The 19,753-nt window shown below is 46.7% G+C and overlaps 1 protein-coding gene across 2 annotated transcripts; it reads left to right on the forward strand.

Annotated features, from left to right (window-relative positions):
• Window positions 1–115: 115 nt before the first annotated feature.
• On the forward strand, window positions 116–18,522 carry LOC146354237 (uncharacterized). Of its 2 annotated transcripts, XM_084838455.1 has the most exons (8): window positions 116–266; window positions 6,404–6,800; window positions 8,102–8,293; window positions 8,533–8,646; window positions 9,175–9,300; window positions 10,638–10,783; window positions 15,851–15,960; window positions 17,811–18,522. In XM_084838455.1, the coding sequence occupies exons 2-8, from the start codon at window positions 6,602–6,604 to the stop codon at window positions 17,986–17,988; spliced, it is 1,065 nt and encodes a 354-aa protein (XP_084694581.1). In that variant the 5' UTR covers window positions 116–266; window positions 6,404–6,601; the 3' UTR covers window positions 17,989–18,522. The 2 variants fall into 2 exon arrangements, with proteins under 2 accessions (XP_084694581.1, XP_084694583.1); XM_084838457.1 differs by lacking the exon at window positions 8,102–8,293 and having other exon boundaries at window positions 17,811–18,516.
• The last annotated feature ends 1,231 nt before the right edge of the window (window positions 18,523–19,753 follow it).

Below are 19,753 nucleotides of genomic sequence, written 5' to 3' on the forward strand. Positions count from 1 at the left end.
GAACCGTATTTCCCTTTCCCCCACCCCTCTTGCATTTCAGTGCACATCCAATAGCAGAGTGGGCGTGACTTTTTCCTTTATTGGTGGGTTCTGTTTCTCCCGCGGTTAGTCACCTGGCCCTCGCCATTTTTGAGCCTGCTACTCAGTAGCCAGTGGAAGGGGTGCTCCGCAGCTCCTCTTGTTCCTGCCTCATCAGCTGTCAAAGGCAGCCGCCCGGGCAGCAGCGGGAGGCACAGGGCACACAAGCTGCTAGCTGTCCCTTGCTCGTGAGTAAGGATGGTGTGGGCGCCCATTTCAGTCTGCAAAACTGCCGGACCACTGGCGCCCACGCTCCGCAAGCTGCGACCCCAAGCCCTCCGCCCTGCTTGCTGGTCCCCGGGCTGCCCCCGGACCACCCTTCCATGCTTGGCGACTGGCTCGCTACTTACCCTGACCCATCCACCTCTGTGCCGATCGCCATTTTTTTAAAAAAAATGGCGAACAGCAGTATGTGCCCATAAACTTATACGCAAAGTAGCGCTGTGAATCTTGCATATAAGTCTATGTGACCATAGTTCGTTCCAGGCAGGAGCTTGACAAGACAAGGAAGGCAAGAGGTGCTTCCCTCTCACCTTCCTCATCCTGTCAAGCTGCTGCTCCCGTGTAGGGGGCCTGGAATGGGAGGGGAAGACTGGAACGATCCGCTCTCCTCTCATGCCAGTTACGTGAAAGCAGCGGCTTGACAGGAGGAGGCAGGTGAGAGGGAAGCTCTTCTCACATTCCTCGTCCTGTCAAGCTGCTCGCCCAGGATGAGAGAGGGAGACAGGAGCGATCCTTCCTCCACCCCCACCCTAGCACAAATATTGAGCTTCTTTTAGACACCATGGAGCTCTATATTTTCGTAGATTTAATGTTGTGCAAAATGTAGATTAGAAGGGCCAGTTCTACCACATTAGAAGCCTTTTGATGTTTTGGGAATGGCCCCTTCCGGCCAGCGTTGTGCGCAACAAAAAATCTATGAAAATAGAGACCTATGTTGCGTAAAAGATGGCGACTAAATTAGAGGAGCTGGCAGCTGGGGCAGGCTCCTGGACAGCTCGCCAAGCTTTCCAGAGTCTGGCACAGCCTGGCTCAAGTGCCCGCCAGGCTTGGACTGCAATGAGTTTGTCCATCCCTACTCGTGAGCAGGAGACGGCCAGTGGAAGGGGCGCCCCGCGCCCTTGCTCCTGCTTCATTGGCTGGGTTTGAAAGAGTGCGCATGCGCCGAAAAAGTCAAACAAGAAAAAATGGGGGTCTACGGTCCCAGTACAGGAGCAACCAATAGCAGTGCTCTTGGAAGCCTGGAGGTTGCGTTTTGATTACTAACTGTACAGCGGTGTGCCTTTAAATATCGGTACAACACAGTAAAGTTACAGGATGGACAGTGTGTGCCATAACATTAAAATCTTTAAGGGATTGAGTGGTACAATGCAGTATTTGAAACGTTATTAATGAAGGTGTAGCTTCGGCCCTAGTAGCAGGCTATGACGCTACAATCCTGCATCTTTACCTGGGCTTCTGCTTCTGGATTTCTTGCAGGACTACTATCTGCTCCTTTCCACATGGTGTTTCCTTTTTTTTCTTTCTGGGCAAGTTCTATATGTGTCATTATAAAGCCACTAGATGGCACTGTGCTATTGCTGTGATGAAGCGCCATTTCATCAGCGCGCCATTTTACAGCAGTTCATAGCTGTAGGAGGTGCACTGGAGTTTGACGACATCATGTATAGGGCTTGCAAACTTCCATGAGTGACCAATCACGAGCACATGACAAATGCCTCATGTAGAAACGGACACAGCCTCCCTGGCTTAAAGGTGCTGCTGAATCCTCGATCACCGAGTGTAAAAATAGTAGAGATTCAGGGCCTGATCCTGGATGTGCATGACAACTTGGCCTGTACCATGGAGACCTGGTTGGTCGCGTCTTGTATGTGTGTGACTCTTTTGCCCTCCTGGCTTCTCCACAGCAGGCAAGACCTGGGGGGTGGGGAAGTGGAGTCACAGTGGCCTATTGTGATTCTATCCCCCATTGAACAGTCTTCCAGTTTTGAGTATCTGAAGGACAGAATAGGGATTCTCTGGGTGTATCACCCTCCCTTCTGCCCAACAGTCTCCCTTCCTGAGCTCGCTGGGGTAGTCAGTAGGCAACAGTAGTGGTGTTAGAGTCCCTCCAGCTTGCAGTGCTAGGTGACTTCAGGATATATGCTGAGGGTACCCTGGTGGTAGAGGCTCGGGGCTTCATAGCCTCCCTGGCAACTCTGGGTCCCTTCTAACTGGTTTTGGGGCCTTCATTTCTCAGGACACAGCCTTGGTCTGGTTTTCTCTGCTTGGTGGGGTGATGGTGATGTGGGTGTGGGAAAGGGTTGGGGAACAAAGTTAAATGGTCCACCTCAGAAGACAGACAGATCAGAATGGTTTCATGATGGCTGCTTGGACTTTGCCTGAAACTTTAGCAGACGATTCTATTGAAGCCCTGGTCAACCTCTGGAATGGGGAAGTGGACTGAATGGCTCACATAATTCCTCCTGGACATGGTGGCTGTGAGATCTATATTTTTAAAAAAACTATTTGAACTCCACTGATACTTTCTGGGCAGTCTCTATATTCCATTTGTGGTCAGAGTGCTCAAGCATGTGGTGGCATCTCAGGTGTTTCTGGACAAGGCAGATTACCTAGAATCCATTTCAATCCAGCCTTTCCAGGAACATCCAGGCCTGGTTATCAGACAGAGACAGCTTTGGTCACTGTGAAGGGAGGAAAGGGGTTGTCCTGGCTCCCAACAATAAGTAGGCTCCCTCCACCCCTTACATCCACCTCAGCCAGAACTAGGGGGCTCTCAGACCTTGCAGGACACCCTCGAGGCTTAGGAAATAGGGATGGATGGATCACCCTGCACCTGACCCATGCACTGCTTGCCAAACCCCCAGCATTTGCCCAACACAGGCGAGCGGTGTGGGCACGCAGGCATCCTCCCCCCTCATTGAGTTCCATTTTCCACTCATACGCCACTTATGCCTGTGATACTGTGGATATCACACTCTTAAGTCCCCATTTGTGTAGATGGGATACTTACAGAAAAGTATGACCATTTGAGTGGAAAATGGTGCTTGACGAGGAAGGGGCTGCATGCACGCTTGCCCAGCTTAGCTTGTGCTGAGCCGGGCAAGCTCTGGGGTCCGCAGACTTGTGTTCGGGGGGCTGAGCCAGCGATTTCTCACAAGGCTTCAAGCCCTAACCGGGCAGTGCCATCCCTAATTCAAACGACCACAGCATATTTCCAAGCCTTGAGCCTAAAACCTAGGGATGTCCGAATCCCTTACCTTGTTCCCGTCTGAGGCATCCGCGGTGGGGGGGAGGTGATCCATCCCTCCTGCCGGAATCCTCCCCAGCCAGCTCTGTCGTAGCAGCTGCCATTTGCGTCCTTGCATTAGGCCGTGATAGGCTACGTAAGTATTTACGTAGCCTATCATGGCAAAAGGCAGGTACGCAAATGGCGGCCGCAGCAGCCCAGCAGCAGCTGGAAGACGAGCCAGAGCCGCCGCCGCCGCCGCCACATCCGCCGCTGGGTAGGTCTGTCCCGGGGGGGATTTTCGGGGGTGGCGGTGCGGGGGGAGGCCGGATTTCTCCAACATCCCTACAAAAACCTTAAACTGTAGCAATTTGCTAAGCAGAAGGCTCTGGATTTAGTACCAAGGCTTACTTGGAAGGAAGCGTACACAACTCTTGAGGTAGGTGTTAAGTTTCTTTACGATGGGGGGAAAAGGAATACAAAGGCTTACAAGAACCAGAGTAAATTTGGAAATGTAGAAACAACAACAAGGGTTACCTTGCCTACATACACCTAAGTACAACTCCAAGATGATCCTGGTTAGCCACCCAGGTAGGGATGGCGGAGAAATCTGCTGCTGATGCAGATAAGGCCGGATTCTCAAGAATCTGACCTGTGAAGTCCTCAGTGGACTGACACCACTCGCAGAGCAGACCGACCTCTATGTGAATTGTGGCATAAACAGCCACAATTTACATAGAAGGAAGTGCTTTACAGCCACACAAGCCGTAAAGTACGTAATTTGCGGCTGTATTTTTCCTGCGATTGGCTAATGGCAGCTGCCATTAGCTGATCACAGCATTTAGAATGGGGAAGAGCAGCCCTGCAAAATCCTACAGATGTGGTAAAGCTCTGGCGAAATCCATAGGGCCCCAAGCAGCCTGGATTTCCCCACTGCGGGAAAATCCCCCCCCCCCCTGCAGAAGTCACAGGGTTTGTACATCCCTAATCACAGGCTGGCTGGAACAGTGTTTGCAGGCCCCTTGCAAACGGTGGTGGCAGGGTGGGGGAGTGAGTTCCCAGTCCAATTACCTGGGTCTTGGTCTGACCCTGAGGCTAGATGCTCTCCAGATAACTCGCACACAGGGGGCGCTGCTTTAGTCTGGCAAAATGGAAATTCCCAGACTGCTAAGACACAAAAAGAAAATGGAGTTCTTGATAGGGATGTTAGAGAATTTCGCCATGGATCCCAGGGGGACCGAATTCCAGTGAATTTGGCCCCCCAGAATCCGTGGCGGAACGGAGCCCCCCGCCCCACCACTCCACGAAAGCCCCGCGAAACGGAGCCTGCCTGGCTCCAGCTGCGCCGGCGGCTCTGGCCGCTGTCGGGCTGCTGCGGCTGCAAATGGCGGTCGTCGTAGCGGCTGTCATTTGTGTCCCTACGCCGGAATCCTGCCCGGCAGGTTCCACTCCGCAGCCAGGCCGTGGAGCCGCCAGCCGGGCCATCCCACAGCAGGGCCTCCAGCCGCTGCCGGGCTGCTGCTCACGCAAATGGCGTCCTGCGTAGGGGACGCCATTTGCATCCCTACACCGGCCCGTGATAGGCTACGTATATATTTATATACGGCTAATATAGCCATGTCCCCTATGCCATTTGTGTTCCCGCTTTAGCCGTGATAGGCTACATAAATATTTAAGTAGCCTATCACGGGCTTGCATAGGGACGCAAATGGCGTCCCCTACGCAGGACGCCATTTGCATGAGCAGCAGCCCGGCAGCAGCTGGAGGCCCCGCTGTGGGTTGGCCCGGCTGGTGGCTCCGCGGCCTGAACACAGAGCGGAGCCAGCCGGGCAGGATTCCGGGGGGGAGGAACGGATCACCTCCCCCCCATCGAGGATTCTGGGGGGAGGAACGGATCGCCTCCCCCCACCTGCAGAGGCAGAGCCAGGTAAGCAGGGTTTCATACAGCCCTAGTTCTTGACAGTCATCTCGGTAGATGATTTACACTGGGAACCTGAGAGTGGGGGACCCTCCTTGTTGGTTTTGCTGGACCTCTCTGTGGCTTTCTGTACCATCCACCGTGGTATCCTTTTGGACTGCCTGTCTGGGATGGGATTTGGAGGCATTGTTTTATGGTGGTTCTGGTCCTTCTGGGGCGGGGTGCAGTTCCAGAAGATGGTGCTGGTGGACTTCATTTCGACTCCTTGCCTGCTGGCTGCCCTACGTATCTCTCAGGGTTCCACCTTCCCAGCATGCTATTTAACATTTATGTGGGAGAGGTTGTCTGGGGTTTTCATGTTTGTTGTCACTGGTATGCTGATGACACCCAACTCTGTCTCTAACATGGCAAGTCTGAGCTTGTCTTAGCTGATTCCCCTTCAGTGTCTGGGTGAAATACTGGTCAACAGGATCCAGCCTTGTCCCTTAAAAATGGAGGCAAGCAAAACTCATTGATCATTGAAATTGGGCCCTTGCAACAAACAAGTTCCAGCTACCCCAGGTTTTTTCTCCAGTTTGTGGTGTTTTGGGGTGGGTGGGGGTGGACTGGACACACTTGTGCCTGATCCCAGCCACATTAAACCTTAGATTTTTAAAATAGCTTTCCCTTGTGAATCAGGAAATGATTTATCTAGATAAGAAGAAACTGTCTACATAACTGTCTTGATAAAAATGCTTTATCTAGACAATGAGCTAAGAGAAGCATATTCTACAATTTTGTTTCTTGCTATCTCCTCATTGTCCAAACACTCCTTACCCAGTCACACCCAGTTGTCTGTTTTTTGTTTTCCTCAGTCTGTCAGTGTTCTGTGCCATTCATTATCTCAATTATCATTGAGATGAGGGGGGGTCTTCCTGGTTATTTTTGTGCGGGGGAGGGGAACTCCCCCTGGTTATTTTTGTTAGGATTTTTCATACACGTGCAAACCTTGGGGTTATCCCAAATCTGCTAACACTTTTGTCTTGTGAGTAGATGGTGGAGGTTTGGTGTTAAATGTTTCTGTGCATTTAACCTGCAGGTTTTACAAAATGCAAACAGCATCAGCCAAGGGGCTGATAACTACTGGGATCACAGCAGACATGGAGGGGATATTTAATCCTTTCTTTTTCCTGATGCAGACTTGAGGAAGCTCCCTTCTCCAAAGGTGGAATTATATTGGGAGGAGATCCCCCACTGGCATAATTGCATTGGGAGCTCTGCTTTCCAGTGGCTTTTAAGCTAGTGAACAAGTTCCCACCCTCGCAATAGCAAGGCATTCGGAGTAGTCCACATGTTTTGACTGTTCTGTAGCTTGTTAGATAGAAAGGAAGCTGATAATGATAGAGGGAAAGCACAGGCATCCGGTAGCTGGGTCACATCGGTCCCGAGAACTACACTTGATGCAGCCTCACTCCGCCATGGATGAAGACTACCAGAACGATGACTACCAGAATGAAGACTACCAGAACGACAGTGTTTCAGAGAAGCTGTCCCAAACCTGGGAAGCATGCTCAGAGTCAGAACACACAAAAACAGGTAATGGGCAGGGGGTGGGGGAGGCTGCACTAGTTTTGCTACTAAGTGTCATGCTCACATGAGAGAAGAGAAACATACCTCGCTGGAAGGTTTCGCACTCCAAAATGGGGGCCTTTCTATGTGACTCATTAATAGTGTGCTCATCATCACGGTTGTTTTGGGGTTCTTTAGATGATGACGTGAACTTCCAGTTTTGCTTCTGTTTTTTAAGAGCACTTCCCTAGGGTTTTTTGAGTGGGGAAAATGGAGTATTATTTCTGAAAGCAAAAGAAAACATTGTCCTACTTGTGTAATTGCGCTATTCTGCTATAGCACAGCACCACCTAGAAGTTCTATAGTGGAAAAGCAGGAAAGGAAAAGTCCTTTGCGTAGAGCTCGCATCATAATTCTGTGGCAAAACCGAAAGTAGATACAGCGGACTAACAGCTGCATGGAGAAAAGCTCTGAAGTCCAGCCAGAGTTCTCCAAGTGTGGCAACCACACATGTCTTGCCGAAGTGCGTGTCCATTATTGGGTGGCTGTTTGGTACGTTTTCAAGAAACAGTAGACGTTATAGTCACAGGGTGGTCAAAGTAAGTTGTTTGCTCCTTTCTTGCAAATGCTGGTTATCAGCTAGGGATGGCAGAGAATTCTGCCACGGATCTCGGTGAGGCCAAATGCCTGTGCATTCGGCCCCCCGAAATCTGTGGCGGAATGGCCTGCCCCCCCCCTGCCCCCCCGCAGATCCCCCCCAGGACGAGATTTACCGGGGGCGGATCTTCCAGGTGGCGGCGGCTGCAGCGGCGGCTGCGGCGGCTGGTCTTCCAACCGGCTGCCGCCACCGCCATTTACAGTCTTGTTGCTTTGTTTGTTTGTTTTACAAGACATGATAGGTTACATAAAGACTTACGTAGCCTATCACGTCTGGCTTAAAAAAAAAAACCATGCTTACACAAATGGCGGTGGCTACGGCCTTATTTTTGCGTTCCTTATTTTTGGCCGTCTTAGTCTACGTAAATATTTACATAGACTAAGATGGCAAAAATAAGGGGAACGCAAATAGCGTAGCGGACGCCATTTGCGTCCCTTTTTGTTTCGCCATTTTAGCCTACGAAAATATTTACATAGGCTAAAATGGTGAATCAAAAAGGGACGCAAATAGCGCCCGCGACGCTATTTGCGTTCCCCTTTATTTTCACCGTCATGGTCTACGTAAATATTTACGTAGACTAAGATGGCCAAAAATAAGGAATGCAAATGGCAGCGGCTGTAGCCGCCACCATTTGCGTACGCGGGGGTTTTTTGGATTTTTTTTTACCCAGAGCCGTCCGCGGCCAGAAATCCAGCTGCAGACGGCTCTGGCCTGGGCCTGGCCAGCTGCTCTGCGGAGCTGCCGTGGAGCACAGCCGGCTGGTCGAGGATTCCAGGGGGGAGGAACGGAGCGCCTCCCCCGCTGTCAAGGATTCCGGGGGGAGTGACGGAATGCCCCCCCCATCAACATAATCCACGGAAAGGTAAGTGACTTTCATACATCCCTATTATCAGCACAAGCCCTGTTAATGTGTCTGTCTGCTAATATATATATTCCACTCTGTGTTGGGTTCTTTGAGGGATATCTTCTATCTTCATCTGGGCTGTCACATTCTGTCAGATTCAGAACACCCTCCCAGAAGTGTGGCAGGACCACTCGAGGGTCACAAGCAGGAGGGGTCCCAGGCAGGCAATCCCTTAAAAATAGCTCTTCTGTCTCTAGAATCAGTGACATCGGACCAGGGATACGAGGATGTGGAACAGGAATATGAGTTCATCATGATGCCTGACATGCGGATGAGAAGGCTGCTGGAAAAGGGAGCAGAAGCAGAGCCAGGTGAAAGGCTCAACCTTGCACCTCCACAGATGACATCAGGGACCTTTTAAAAATCTCTAATTATGCCAATCCTATTCCTAGGAATGTTTAGACAGAAAAAAGTCCTACAACTTCCAGCATACCCCAGCCAGCCATGCCCCAGTGCAGAATTTACAAATGAGTCCTTTCCACAAACGGTTCCAGTTGTATTGTTAGCATTTGCCACGTGCAAAACGTTGAGTAGCTTAGCAGAGAGTAGAACTGGCTTTAGTCTGTTCTCAAACTGCCACCCATATCAGTACCACTCATTATGGTTGTGTCGTTATGGAGAATCCAGGACATCAACATTTCTCTCTGCGTTTTTCCGAGATACGCTCCCCCCCTCGCCCCCAACCAATCCACTAGCTATCCTTTGGATGAAAAATCCCTCCCTTTCTCATACAGATAGATAAGCTCTTCCTGTTCCTTTTAAAAAAAAATTCTCAATAGCCTGCTGCTGAAATTCTCAGGTCCTCCTGTAACTTCCAGACTTACTGTTCTTGTCTGCAGCACCGTTTGCACTCAAGGATGACAAGTGGAGCGCCCTTGGCAGAAAGCCCTTCATCGTCTTCTCAGTTCTGCTGCTCTTTTCATTCATGATGGCGACGGCCGCTCTCGTGCTGGCGTGCCTGAGATGTAAGTGCTGATCTGATGCTTAACGCTTTTTTGGACCAGGCTTCTTTGCATTGTGGAGGCATGGGGCACGTCACACAAATGCACCCTTCCCAACTGATGCAGGTCCAGTTTTTGGCTGATATCAAGCTGCTCTTGCTGCTCGGAATATGCGAAAAACGGAGGTGGAAGTGCTGCTATTCCATTTCTCCCTCCTCTGGAGAATGCAGTGGGAACTTAGTCAGGACTGACCTCTGTTCCTTACTAGGGCAGACTGGAAATGAGAAGCACGATTGCTCTTTTTTTTCCAGCAGAACTCATTTGGGGGAAGAGAATCAGAGCAGCATTCAACTCCTGGGTCCTAGCTCTGTGGCGTACATGGAGGAAGCATCACCCATCCATCCTGGACTATTAAGGGCACAATCCTATGCATGTTTAGACAGAAAAATGTCCTCCAACTCCTAGCATTCCCCAGCCACCATGCTGGTTGGAGAATGCTGGGAGCTGGAGGAGGCTGGTCTGTCTAAACATGCCTAGGATTGCACCCTATGTTGTCACAAGCTTTGGTATTAAGGGGGATGGGAGAAAACAGAAGAGAGATCTACCTGTAAATAACAGATGAGACATCATTAGGTGTCACTGATCTATACCTTGTTTCTTTTCCCTAGATGATCATTGCAAGACAAATGATTTGTGATGTTGGCCAGATTTGCTGCTAGCTTAGATGGGTTTAAATAGAGAGATCGACAGTTCATGGAAGAAAGGTCTCTCAATGGCTGTATGAGTATTACCTAGCTATGACAGCTAAATGGAACCTCCATGGTCAGAGGCAGTATATCTGGAAATAACAAATTATGGGGGGCAACAGCAGCAGTGGTTGACTAATGGTGAGTTAGGCACTGATGAGAAGAGAAAATGTGCAGAGAAGGATTGAAGTCTGGGCGTTCTTTGCATGGGTGGCACTGGGTGAGGACTCTAGGAGCAGGACTCAGCATGCTGCAGAAACATCAGCTGAGAGGGAGTGACATGGGCTTAGGTAATGGTAAGCCAAAAGCACTCTGCACATACTCAGAGAGATATTGTGCTGAACAGGGAGTGTTTGACTTTCATCACAAGAAAGGAACAAGGAAGCAAAATCCCACAATAAAAACAACAGTGTGAAGTATGTATGCATGGATGACAATGCTGCATACCCATTCTATGGAGAAGGCAAAGCACCTCTGGTGACCACGTGTGTTCATTGGCCGAATGTCCAACTGTGATAGAGTCTGACTTCAGGCACAAAAATACGTTGTGATGAGTGAAATATTTAGGATGAGTTCACACTGGGCTGCGATATTTAAAGGCTCCATGTGCTGCAGGTGTTCTAATTTGCCCAGATGGATGGAAGATAGTCCAGGATAAATGCTACTATTACAATGAAGCAGAAAAGAAGTGGGATGAGGCCAGACGTAGTTGCCAAGACCAGGGCGCAGATCTCATGGTGATTGACCATGAAAAGGAACAGGTGAGTCTCTCATGTAAGGAGCAGAAATGCCAAGATGGTGGCATAGGACACCCTCTCCTTGCTGGGTAGCTCCACTCACAAACAAACTCTCATGGCTCTGAGTGTTCAGAACAATGGATGGCATAGACCTACCTTCCTATAGAAGCCTTGTCATGACCTGACCCCATGGTGAGACTTGAAGCAACAGGAAGGCCTTTGACTAGGAACCATTCTGCATATTAGGCAGACTGAGGTGGCAAGCTAAGATGGCCCAATTCTGGACTGTGCCATTTTTGACTGCTGATAGTCTAACAAAGGTAGCTGCCATGGTCGAAAGCTAGCCAGAATTTAGGTTTTACAAGATCGCCCTTGACGAAGGAGCTCTTGGTTCTAAAATGTGCTGGGCTCAATAAAAAAAGTTATCCTTGGCACCTTTGATAATACATCACTTTTCACATTCTGTCTGCAATTCTGACTGCTCGTTAGCAGTTGATGATGAGGATTACAAAATCAAATCTCATTCACACTTCAGTTAAATTAATGTATGTAAATAATCAAGCAAACTTACATTACAAACCATATATGGAATATGTACCCTTTTATGTTACCTTATTTTGTCCTCATAACTTAGTCCTATTTTTCTCACATTTTATTTCCCAGTACATTATATATTTATATTCTGTACTGACCTTTATTATTCTAAAAATAACAAAAATTGATCTTTTTCAATAAAGTTGTTATTTCCCTGTATATCTTCCCTGGTTCTAATCATGTTTGTAAGCTTCAACATAAACACCACATCCCATATCCTCATCATACATTTTCTCATTGAGGGGATGTCTTTTTATTTCCATTGATGATTAACTGCAATCCATCCACCTATTAATAAATGAATAATCATTTACCTATCTTTCTGAGGAACTTCCTCCTCCATATATCACTATAGAACATTTTTGATTGCCCCCTCATAAAACAGGGGTGGGGAATCTTCCTGCGTCTAGTGAACTCCTACATGAAGGAGAGGCTATCCTAAACCTCTCTGATGTGCTCATTTTCTACATGCAGGGAGCCTTTTCGGTGTAGGATCATAAAAAAATGTAGGGCTGAGTGAAAATAGTCCACGCCCCGTTTACTGTTCAATCACCTCTCACCAATGGGTTGTTTTTCCTTCAGAATAAAAGTGGCAGTATTAAGCACCCTTTTCCAAACGCATTTTTTATGTCATGCATAGTTAGACCCAGAACATTTCTACACAAGGCTTTTATTGCAAACTTGTGATTGGTCACTTACGGAAGTTTGCGGGTCCTTTACATGACATTGTCAACCTCCAGGGTGTCTCCCATACTTTCTGACCTTTCTCTTGCTTTTAAAAAGATCAGCAATAGTCCAGTAAGGAACATTATTCCGCTATACGAGCTGTGTGTAATTGTGCAGTTCTGCTATAACCACAGCACCATCTAGTGGCTGTAAAATGAAACCTATAGAACTTGCTGAGAAAGGAATTCTTTTCTCCCCAATTCAAAGCATGTGTCTGCCCATGTAAAGAAGTCGATCTTAATCCCACAAAGAATCTGGAAGCAGAAGCCCTGGTAAGGATGCGGGATTTTAACCTCGTGTGGTGAAGCTCCCAATCTCCCTTGGGTGTGAGTGATTAGAATAGATGGAAAATGTATTTATTACATTTCCATACCACCCTCTGGGCAGTTCACAACAATAGATCTAATCTTCCCTGTAAGGTTCTATCATGACCTGATTCCAGATTGACATTTGAGGCTCCAGAACAGCCATTGGCTGTGAGCCATTCTATATATTGTGCAGAAGAAGGAGGCAGGAAGAGGTGGCAGAATTTTGAAGTGTACCACCTTATGCTGCTTTGGAGGTCTTATATATGAATAGTGATGGGTGAGAATTTGTTTGGTTTACATTTTGTTGTGAACTTGTTAATTTGCACTCCTTGGACTTCTGCACGAACTGTAACGCAGTTGTGCCCTGCAGTCAGCACATTTCTAAACCCTGCAAGCAAGTTTTTCAGTTAAAAATGTATGCAAAAAATGCATAGGAAAAGTTGCATAGTCAGTGCACATATAATGGGGAGATGTGCACAAAATCACTGTGTACTATGGCGAGGGGAATGCTTACATTTTTTAAAGTACATACAAAAATGGGTATATAGGGAGAAATTGCATGGAAAAACATGTATGGATTTTCATGTGGACGTTTAAAAACTGATGCAGAAATGGGATGGAACAAACTTAACAGGAGAAATCAGTCGGACCGAATGAAAGCAAACTGGACAGATTCACCCATCCCTATTTATGAATGCTGCTCTGTGTGAAATAAAATAAAATAAAACAACAACCCTTCCTATATGCGTTAAACTATTACATCATGGACAGAGCCGTGCCATAGTTCTCTTTCTGGTGTGCTATTTCTCTACTCTCAGGGAGCTATTGTGTGGCAGAGCATTAAAAAAAAGTAGGACTCAGCAAAAATGCCTCCATTACTTCTGCAGAAGCTATGAATGGGGTTACATAGGTTATTTTCAAGAAGGCATGAGAGAATTTGGGGACTGGATATTGCAAAACTTAGTCTGAACTGCACTGCAGGGCTGTCATAAATCATTCTCTCTTCCATCAATAGCTCCTTCCAAACTGCAGTTTAGGGACAATGAAATACATTTGCTTTGGAATTTGCATTAGTAGAGTTATTCTTAAAATGTTTATTTCCAAATAAGAACTCAGAGCAGGAACTTTGGTCTCTGTTGTTAGGTTTTGGGGTTGGGTTTTTTTTTTTTAGGGGGTGGGCGTTCCCAATCCCAGCTACATTACATTCTTTCTTCACTGATGTCTATGGGCAGTTCATTTTTCCATCCTTGGAGACGCATACAAATAGCTTTTCAGTGGGTGAGCTGACACGTCATGACAACCCACCCTGCGAAATAAATCACGCAGTGTGGGTTGCCATTGAAACAACTCACGGTGAGCCCAACAGACAATTGGGCTTACTGTGGGTTGTTCTCCCCTTTCTTCCCCCTCGGTCATCCAGCCAGCTCCGGCATGTATCTCAGGGGACTTGGCGACAGAACCTGTTTATCTGCCGCCAAGTCCCCCTCCCTGCTCCAATCATAACCCCGGTCTCATTCAGAGCTTTTTAAAAGAAATATATGTGCCCCAACATTTGCGCAAAACAGGGCTGAAAATATTTTTATTATTATTTTTTCAGCCCTGGGAATGTCTTTGTAATTTTTTCATTTTCATTTTTATTTTTTAATCGGTTGTTCACATTTGTGGTGGTGCACAATTGCGGCTGTCAAACTATAGTCTTGCCTTGTCTATTGCCTTTTCTGTTTCAGCTGTCAAAGAAAACAAAGTGTACTAGGAAACTTAAAGGTAATTGACAAGACGGGGCTGGGTATACCCTAGTTTGACAGCCTTGGACAGCTGACAGGTCCAGGGGGAAAGGCGACCAGATCGCCCTTAGCAAAGTTATCCACAAGTTTTAAAGTGTGGGATTTACCCTTGGGGGTCTCCCCTTCCATTCCACCCCTCCCCAAGTCCCCCCCCCAAGTGGTTTGAAGGGTGATCTAGGATCCACCCCATTTTTGGAGCTTCCCTTTTACTGCAAATGGGAGCTCTGCAAATGGGGTGGACCCTAGAAGTTAGAAAATGGGGTGGAGCCACGCCAACCCATCGTGAGTACTGCAACCTCTAAAAGAAGCCATGGATTGTTAGGGTGGCTTGTGGCCCACACACAAGCCACTCTGCGGGAATTGGTCCGGATTCACATGACACAACAATCTACTGTGGTTTGTCATCCATGATGGGCTGTTGTGTCGTGTGAACCCAGTCAGCGTAAATCAGGGAGTGACCTATCCAAAATCAGATAGGCCTTTCTATCCCTTACATATATGCCTGTGTGTTGGTTTTCCTGTTCCAGCCACTCCATTCTATTCCCCACTCCAACCCAGTCGTCTTTCCCCCCACACTCAACCAGATCCAATATTTTAACTGTTCTGGTTCCCAGCCATCCTAGGGGCAACCGCACTAGGTCCGGCCTTGAAACTATCATGTGACCTGCAGAGCCTAATTTGAACGTTTGCAGACTCCTCTTCCCCTACTTCATCTTGAATATGCAGAGACTGTAAATTCACCATCAAGTCAGGTCTTTTCTCTCTCCACGATCCCCTAGCCTGCCAAACCTGGCTTTTGTAAGAACTTGCCTGATGAAGATCTTCAAAGCTTCCACGCTACATAAATGGTTGCTAAGATAAAAGAAAATTTGGAAAGTATGCAAGCCCCTGCATTAAGACATGCCCTCATGTGAGAGAGAGTAGTACCTTTGGACTTCTCTGGGAAACTTTGCTTGAGGAATTTAGTCCTGCCATTCTTCTCCAGAGGATACTGAGAACCTTTGTACAGGAGGCATTTATTATGTGCTCATGATGGCTCTCTCATGGTAGTTTACAGGTCCTTCATACAAGGTCATTATCCTCCAGGGCTGATCTTGTGCTATGCATCCATTATTGTGCTTTTTTTTCTTAATGGGGAAAGTGTGGTATTTTTTCTGAATGGTTTCTGTAACCCCTTTGGCTATAACTGACTGTTCAAAGTTGTTTTCAGTTATATGTTGCCTTTGTGTATATTGTTTGTACATTTTATGTAAATGGCTTTTAAACTTGTATATTGTATTTTAATGTTTTAATTTCTGTAAACCATCCAGAGAACTTTGGCTATGGGGCAGTATAGAAATGTGATAAATAAATAAATAAATAAATAAACCATAGAAATCTTGTGTAAGTGCCACCTCGTGGGTGCATAATGGAACATATAGAATGGCAGAGAAAGAAAACTCCCAGGAAAAAAACACATGTAAAAGAGCCGATCTTAATCCCACAAAGAATCCAGAAGCAGAAGCCTCGGTAAAGACGTGGGTTAAAAGCTTCATGTAGAAAAGACCTGACAGTCTTGGCAATAACTAGGCACAACATTTCTTCACACCTGTAATGGCCACCTGTGGGATGCACAGCCTATGGTAGCTATTTCATGGTTCTTTGGCACCTTTGGGTAATCTTCTTTTCGTTTTGACTAGGGCTTTCTGAAAAAAGAATGGAATTCCAGAAAAGATGTCTGGATTGGCTTGAGTTACATAGAGACTGAAAAAACATGGAGATGGGTGGACAGCAAAAAACTTATCTACATGTGAGTAGCATTCTTCAGTGGATCATTCTCTACCATACTATAACCAGGACTGTAACTGAGCTAAAAAAAAATTAATTGATTAGTTGCCAAGTTTTTAGTCAATCCATTAATCTCGTGATTATATTTGCACAGATTTTCATATCCATTTTGAATTTTCTTCTTCCTCCACTAGCAAACCAACAGTTAAAGCTAAAAAACCCAAACACCTTTAGTGTTTTCGATGGGCTTAGAGGTACCCAAGTCTGCAGAAAACCAGGCCATTATGTGGGAGTAAGATCCATGGGATTCAGAAGGGCTTACGTCACAGTGAACGTGCATAGAATTAGGGTATTACTCTCTTCAGTAGCTCTTACAGGCTGAGCAGAGAGGAAAATAAAGAACCGCAAGTCACATTAGCACATTTGTTCTGAAGTTAGAAGGAAAAAGGGACCCCTCCCATCATCACCCAATGAGCAGAACAGTTTAACTAATTCAAGAATGCTGACACTTAGGTAGCCAAGATGGCACCACCCACATGCAAAAGGAAGGTATCAGCAGGCTTGGGAGAACCACAAATTTTGCAGAAGTATATAAAAATTATGAACAGAGACCCCAAGGGGGGATTCCTAAAACTGAGGACAGGGCACACTCAGTGGCCACAGAATGACAAGTGTCTCTTGAAGGGGAAACTGGGGAGGGGGACATGGAACAGAGTGTCCTGGCCTGCACTAGGATATGGCTGGCTGGCTGGAACTCTGAACAGAATCGCTCCACACAGCAACGTTTTGTGGCCTCTAATTCTCAAAGTCAGAAAACTAACTAAAATCCCCTTAGACTGACTTAAAGCACCCGCCAATGCATGTCTACTCAGAAGTAAACCCATTGAATTCAATGGGGCTTATTTGCAGGTAAGTGTGTATAGGTTTACACTGTTAATTTCTTAGGGCCAAAACAGACAGCACTTGAAAGATGTAGCAAGCAGCTACATATTTTTATTCTAGACTGGGTGCAAGGTGCTGATCCAGAATAGAACCCTGCATGGGAGCTTTAACTCTTTCCCCCCTGCTATGGACCCAATCCGGGTCAGTGGGGGGGAGATATCTGCAAGTTTTATTGCAAAAATATTGATCCAAAAAGCAGATACGAGTCATATCTGTTTTGGCCCTTATTAAAGCCTATCCCAGTGCCTGGTGTTTAATATTCAAAAGTCCCTTCATAATCTGCTCCATATATCCAACAAGGTTTTCCCCCCCTGAATACTGTGGTGTGCTATGGCATTTCCGTTCTGTATTTTAGATTTGTTTTGTTCTACTTCCTCCGATTTGTTTTCTAAGATCCTCCTTAAAAAACAAAAGCGTCAATGTTCTTGTTTAATAATAATGATTTCTTTGTTCAGATGTCCTAGTTGTTCTTGGATTTTAAACTTGATCAGCCTTTAAATGATTAATACTCCCGTCTTGTGCCTTGATCAATTGTTCTGCCCGATCAGTTATTATGACATCTAACCAGTGGAAGCTGGTGGCTTCGATTTCAGTGGGCCTGTGAATCCATTCTGGGTTTCAGTCAGAACCAACCAGAACTCTAAAGGAGCTATCCAAGGTGCTGAACCCTATGCCCAAAATAGTTTGGCACCTTGGATAGCTCCTTTAGAGTTCAGGCTGGTTCTGCTGGATCCACATCCCCACCAAAATCAGAGCCACCAGCCTCCACTGCATGTATGCTTTTCTCTCTTTAGTGTCCAGAACACTTACAACTTTGAAATGCCCTTTCTTCCAGCATATCCTTAAGTGCCAGCCCAGTCCAGTGCCAAGGGGCATTCAGTGGACTCTATTAATGTGCAACTCACAGCATATTCTCCTTATCCTTTGCAGAAACTGGAATGCAGGAGGACCAGCGGATCTCAAAGACAAAGACTATGCAAAGCATTGTGTGATGTTAGAGGTCAACAACAAGTGGAGCAGCAATATGTGCAAAAAGCGCCTTCCATCCATCTGTGAAAAGAGCAGACACGTTGCCTGTGTCCTGCAGTCCCCATTTTTACCCCATTGAAACTTGGCTTTTGTGCACATACAAACAGAATATACTTCTGTTGTACATGGCAGTGAATACTACTATACGGCTTTCTCTGCCTTTCCATGGAGCACTGCCAGTTCTCGGCAATTCTAGCTTCCATTAGCTGCACTGCATCCCTTGCTTACCTACCCCTGGTCCCTGCACCATTGTCCACACAATGAGAAGCACGGTCAGGTGCAGTGCTGGTAGTGAGTTACAGTGCATCGCATCATTCCTGTGTTAAGAGGAGCTCATTTGACTGCTTTCATTATTTTTGCTTACACTGAAGTTGCATCGAGGGGGAGCAAAGATGGATTTGTACCTGTGTCTTCATGTATGTTCAACTCAACATTATTTGTCTCAGCCGGGAGCCATAAGAATGTCTTCCGTTATGGTTTTCTGCACACATACAGGAGCTTTCCACTGACTTGAATGAGTTATATCCACACAGGCCAAACAAGGTTTGTTCAGCCATGTAGAATAATTGAAAACAGATTAAAGGGATTAAATATAACATGTTTTTAAAACCTGTAGTTTTGTGAGATGTTGGAAAAAGCATATGATCAACTTGAATGGCATGTCTACCATTAAGTTTGGGAAGGCCTTTCATGAATGAATTGATCTCCCAAATGCTAGGGTGCCTGGCTTGTAGCTGGCCATGGCATGGCCAGCACTACTGCTCAGGTTCCACAAGTTGTTGGGAGGTGGGAAACCTGAGGTTTGGCAGCAGCCTAGAGTGGATGTGCTACTATAAGGCCATGGGCAAGTGATGTCAGTTGTGTTATACAGCCCCCCACATAACATGCAACACTTGGACATGCCTGATGGGTACTGCCCAAGAGACCATGTTGCGGAGCAGTGGCTCCAGTGTTCCATGTCTCTGGGTGGGCCTACCTTGGTTTCAGCCACCCGCCACCTACCATATTCCTGACTCCCTGCTTTGAGAGGCACCCCTGATGGAATGGAGACCCTGAAAGAATGTGCAGGAGTCTGACTGTCTGCGCCAGTATGCAGCTCAACCAGCCTTGAGTACAGACCAGAGAGTGTGGTGGTGGTGGTGGAGAGCTGGTCCTCAACTGAAGTTCTAACCGAGTGGGCAATTTCATATGAGAGAAGGCAGTCAGCACCAGCAGTTTGAACTGGACCCAGAAACAAATATATAGTCAGTGTAGCTGATGCAATACTGGTGTTATATGGTCCTGGCAGCAAGTTCTATTTAAATTCCTTGCCTCTTCATTCTGTACTGCTTGATGCTTGATGCTTCTGAACACTTTTCAAATGCAGCCCCACACTGAGAGCGTCTGTGAAGGTTTGAGGTCTACAGAGGCAAGGCAAGGAAAAAATGGGCAGGCTTAGAGGCCTGGGTTTTTCTATTGCAAGCAGGGTGGTGGTATCCCTGAGAGGAATAGTTTCATTTTCCCAATCAAGGTTCAGTTTCATTCCCCCAGTTAAGTTTCACTTCTTCAGATTTGAAGCAGTACTTTCTGTTTGGGTGGAGGAGGGTATATAAAGAGAGTGAGAGAGCCAGGAAGAGCAGGATCGGGAGACCAAAGCCTGAAGAGGGAGCAGGAAGAAGCAGCCTTGTGGAGTCTTAAGTACAGCTAGGGTAAAGGAACTTGAATTTTTCAATATTTATTTTCAGTAGTTTTTTTTCAGGAGTTTCATTTTCCCAATCAAGGTTCAGTTTCATTCCCCCAGTTAAGTTTCAGTTCTTCAGATTTGAAGCAGTACTTTCTGTTTGGGTGGAGAAGTGTATATAAAG

Source organism: Heloderma suspectum, chromosome 2 (genome assembly GCF_057233095.1).
Source record: "Heloderma suspectum isolate Gila_16-S chromosome 2, 16-S_ref, whole genome shotgun sequence".
In the NCBI taxonomy this organism is placed as follows: domain Eukaryota; kingdom Metazoa; phylum Chordata; class Lepidosauria; order Squamata; family Helodermatidae; genus Heloderma; species Heloderma suspectum.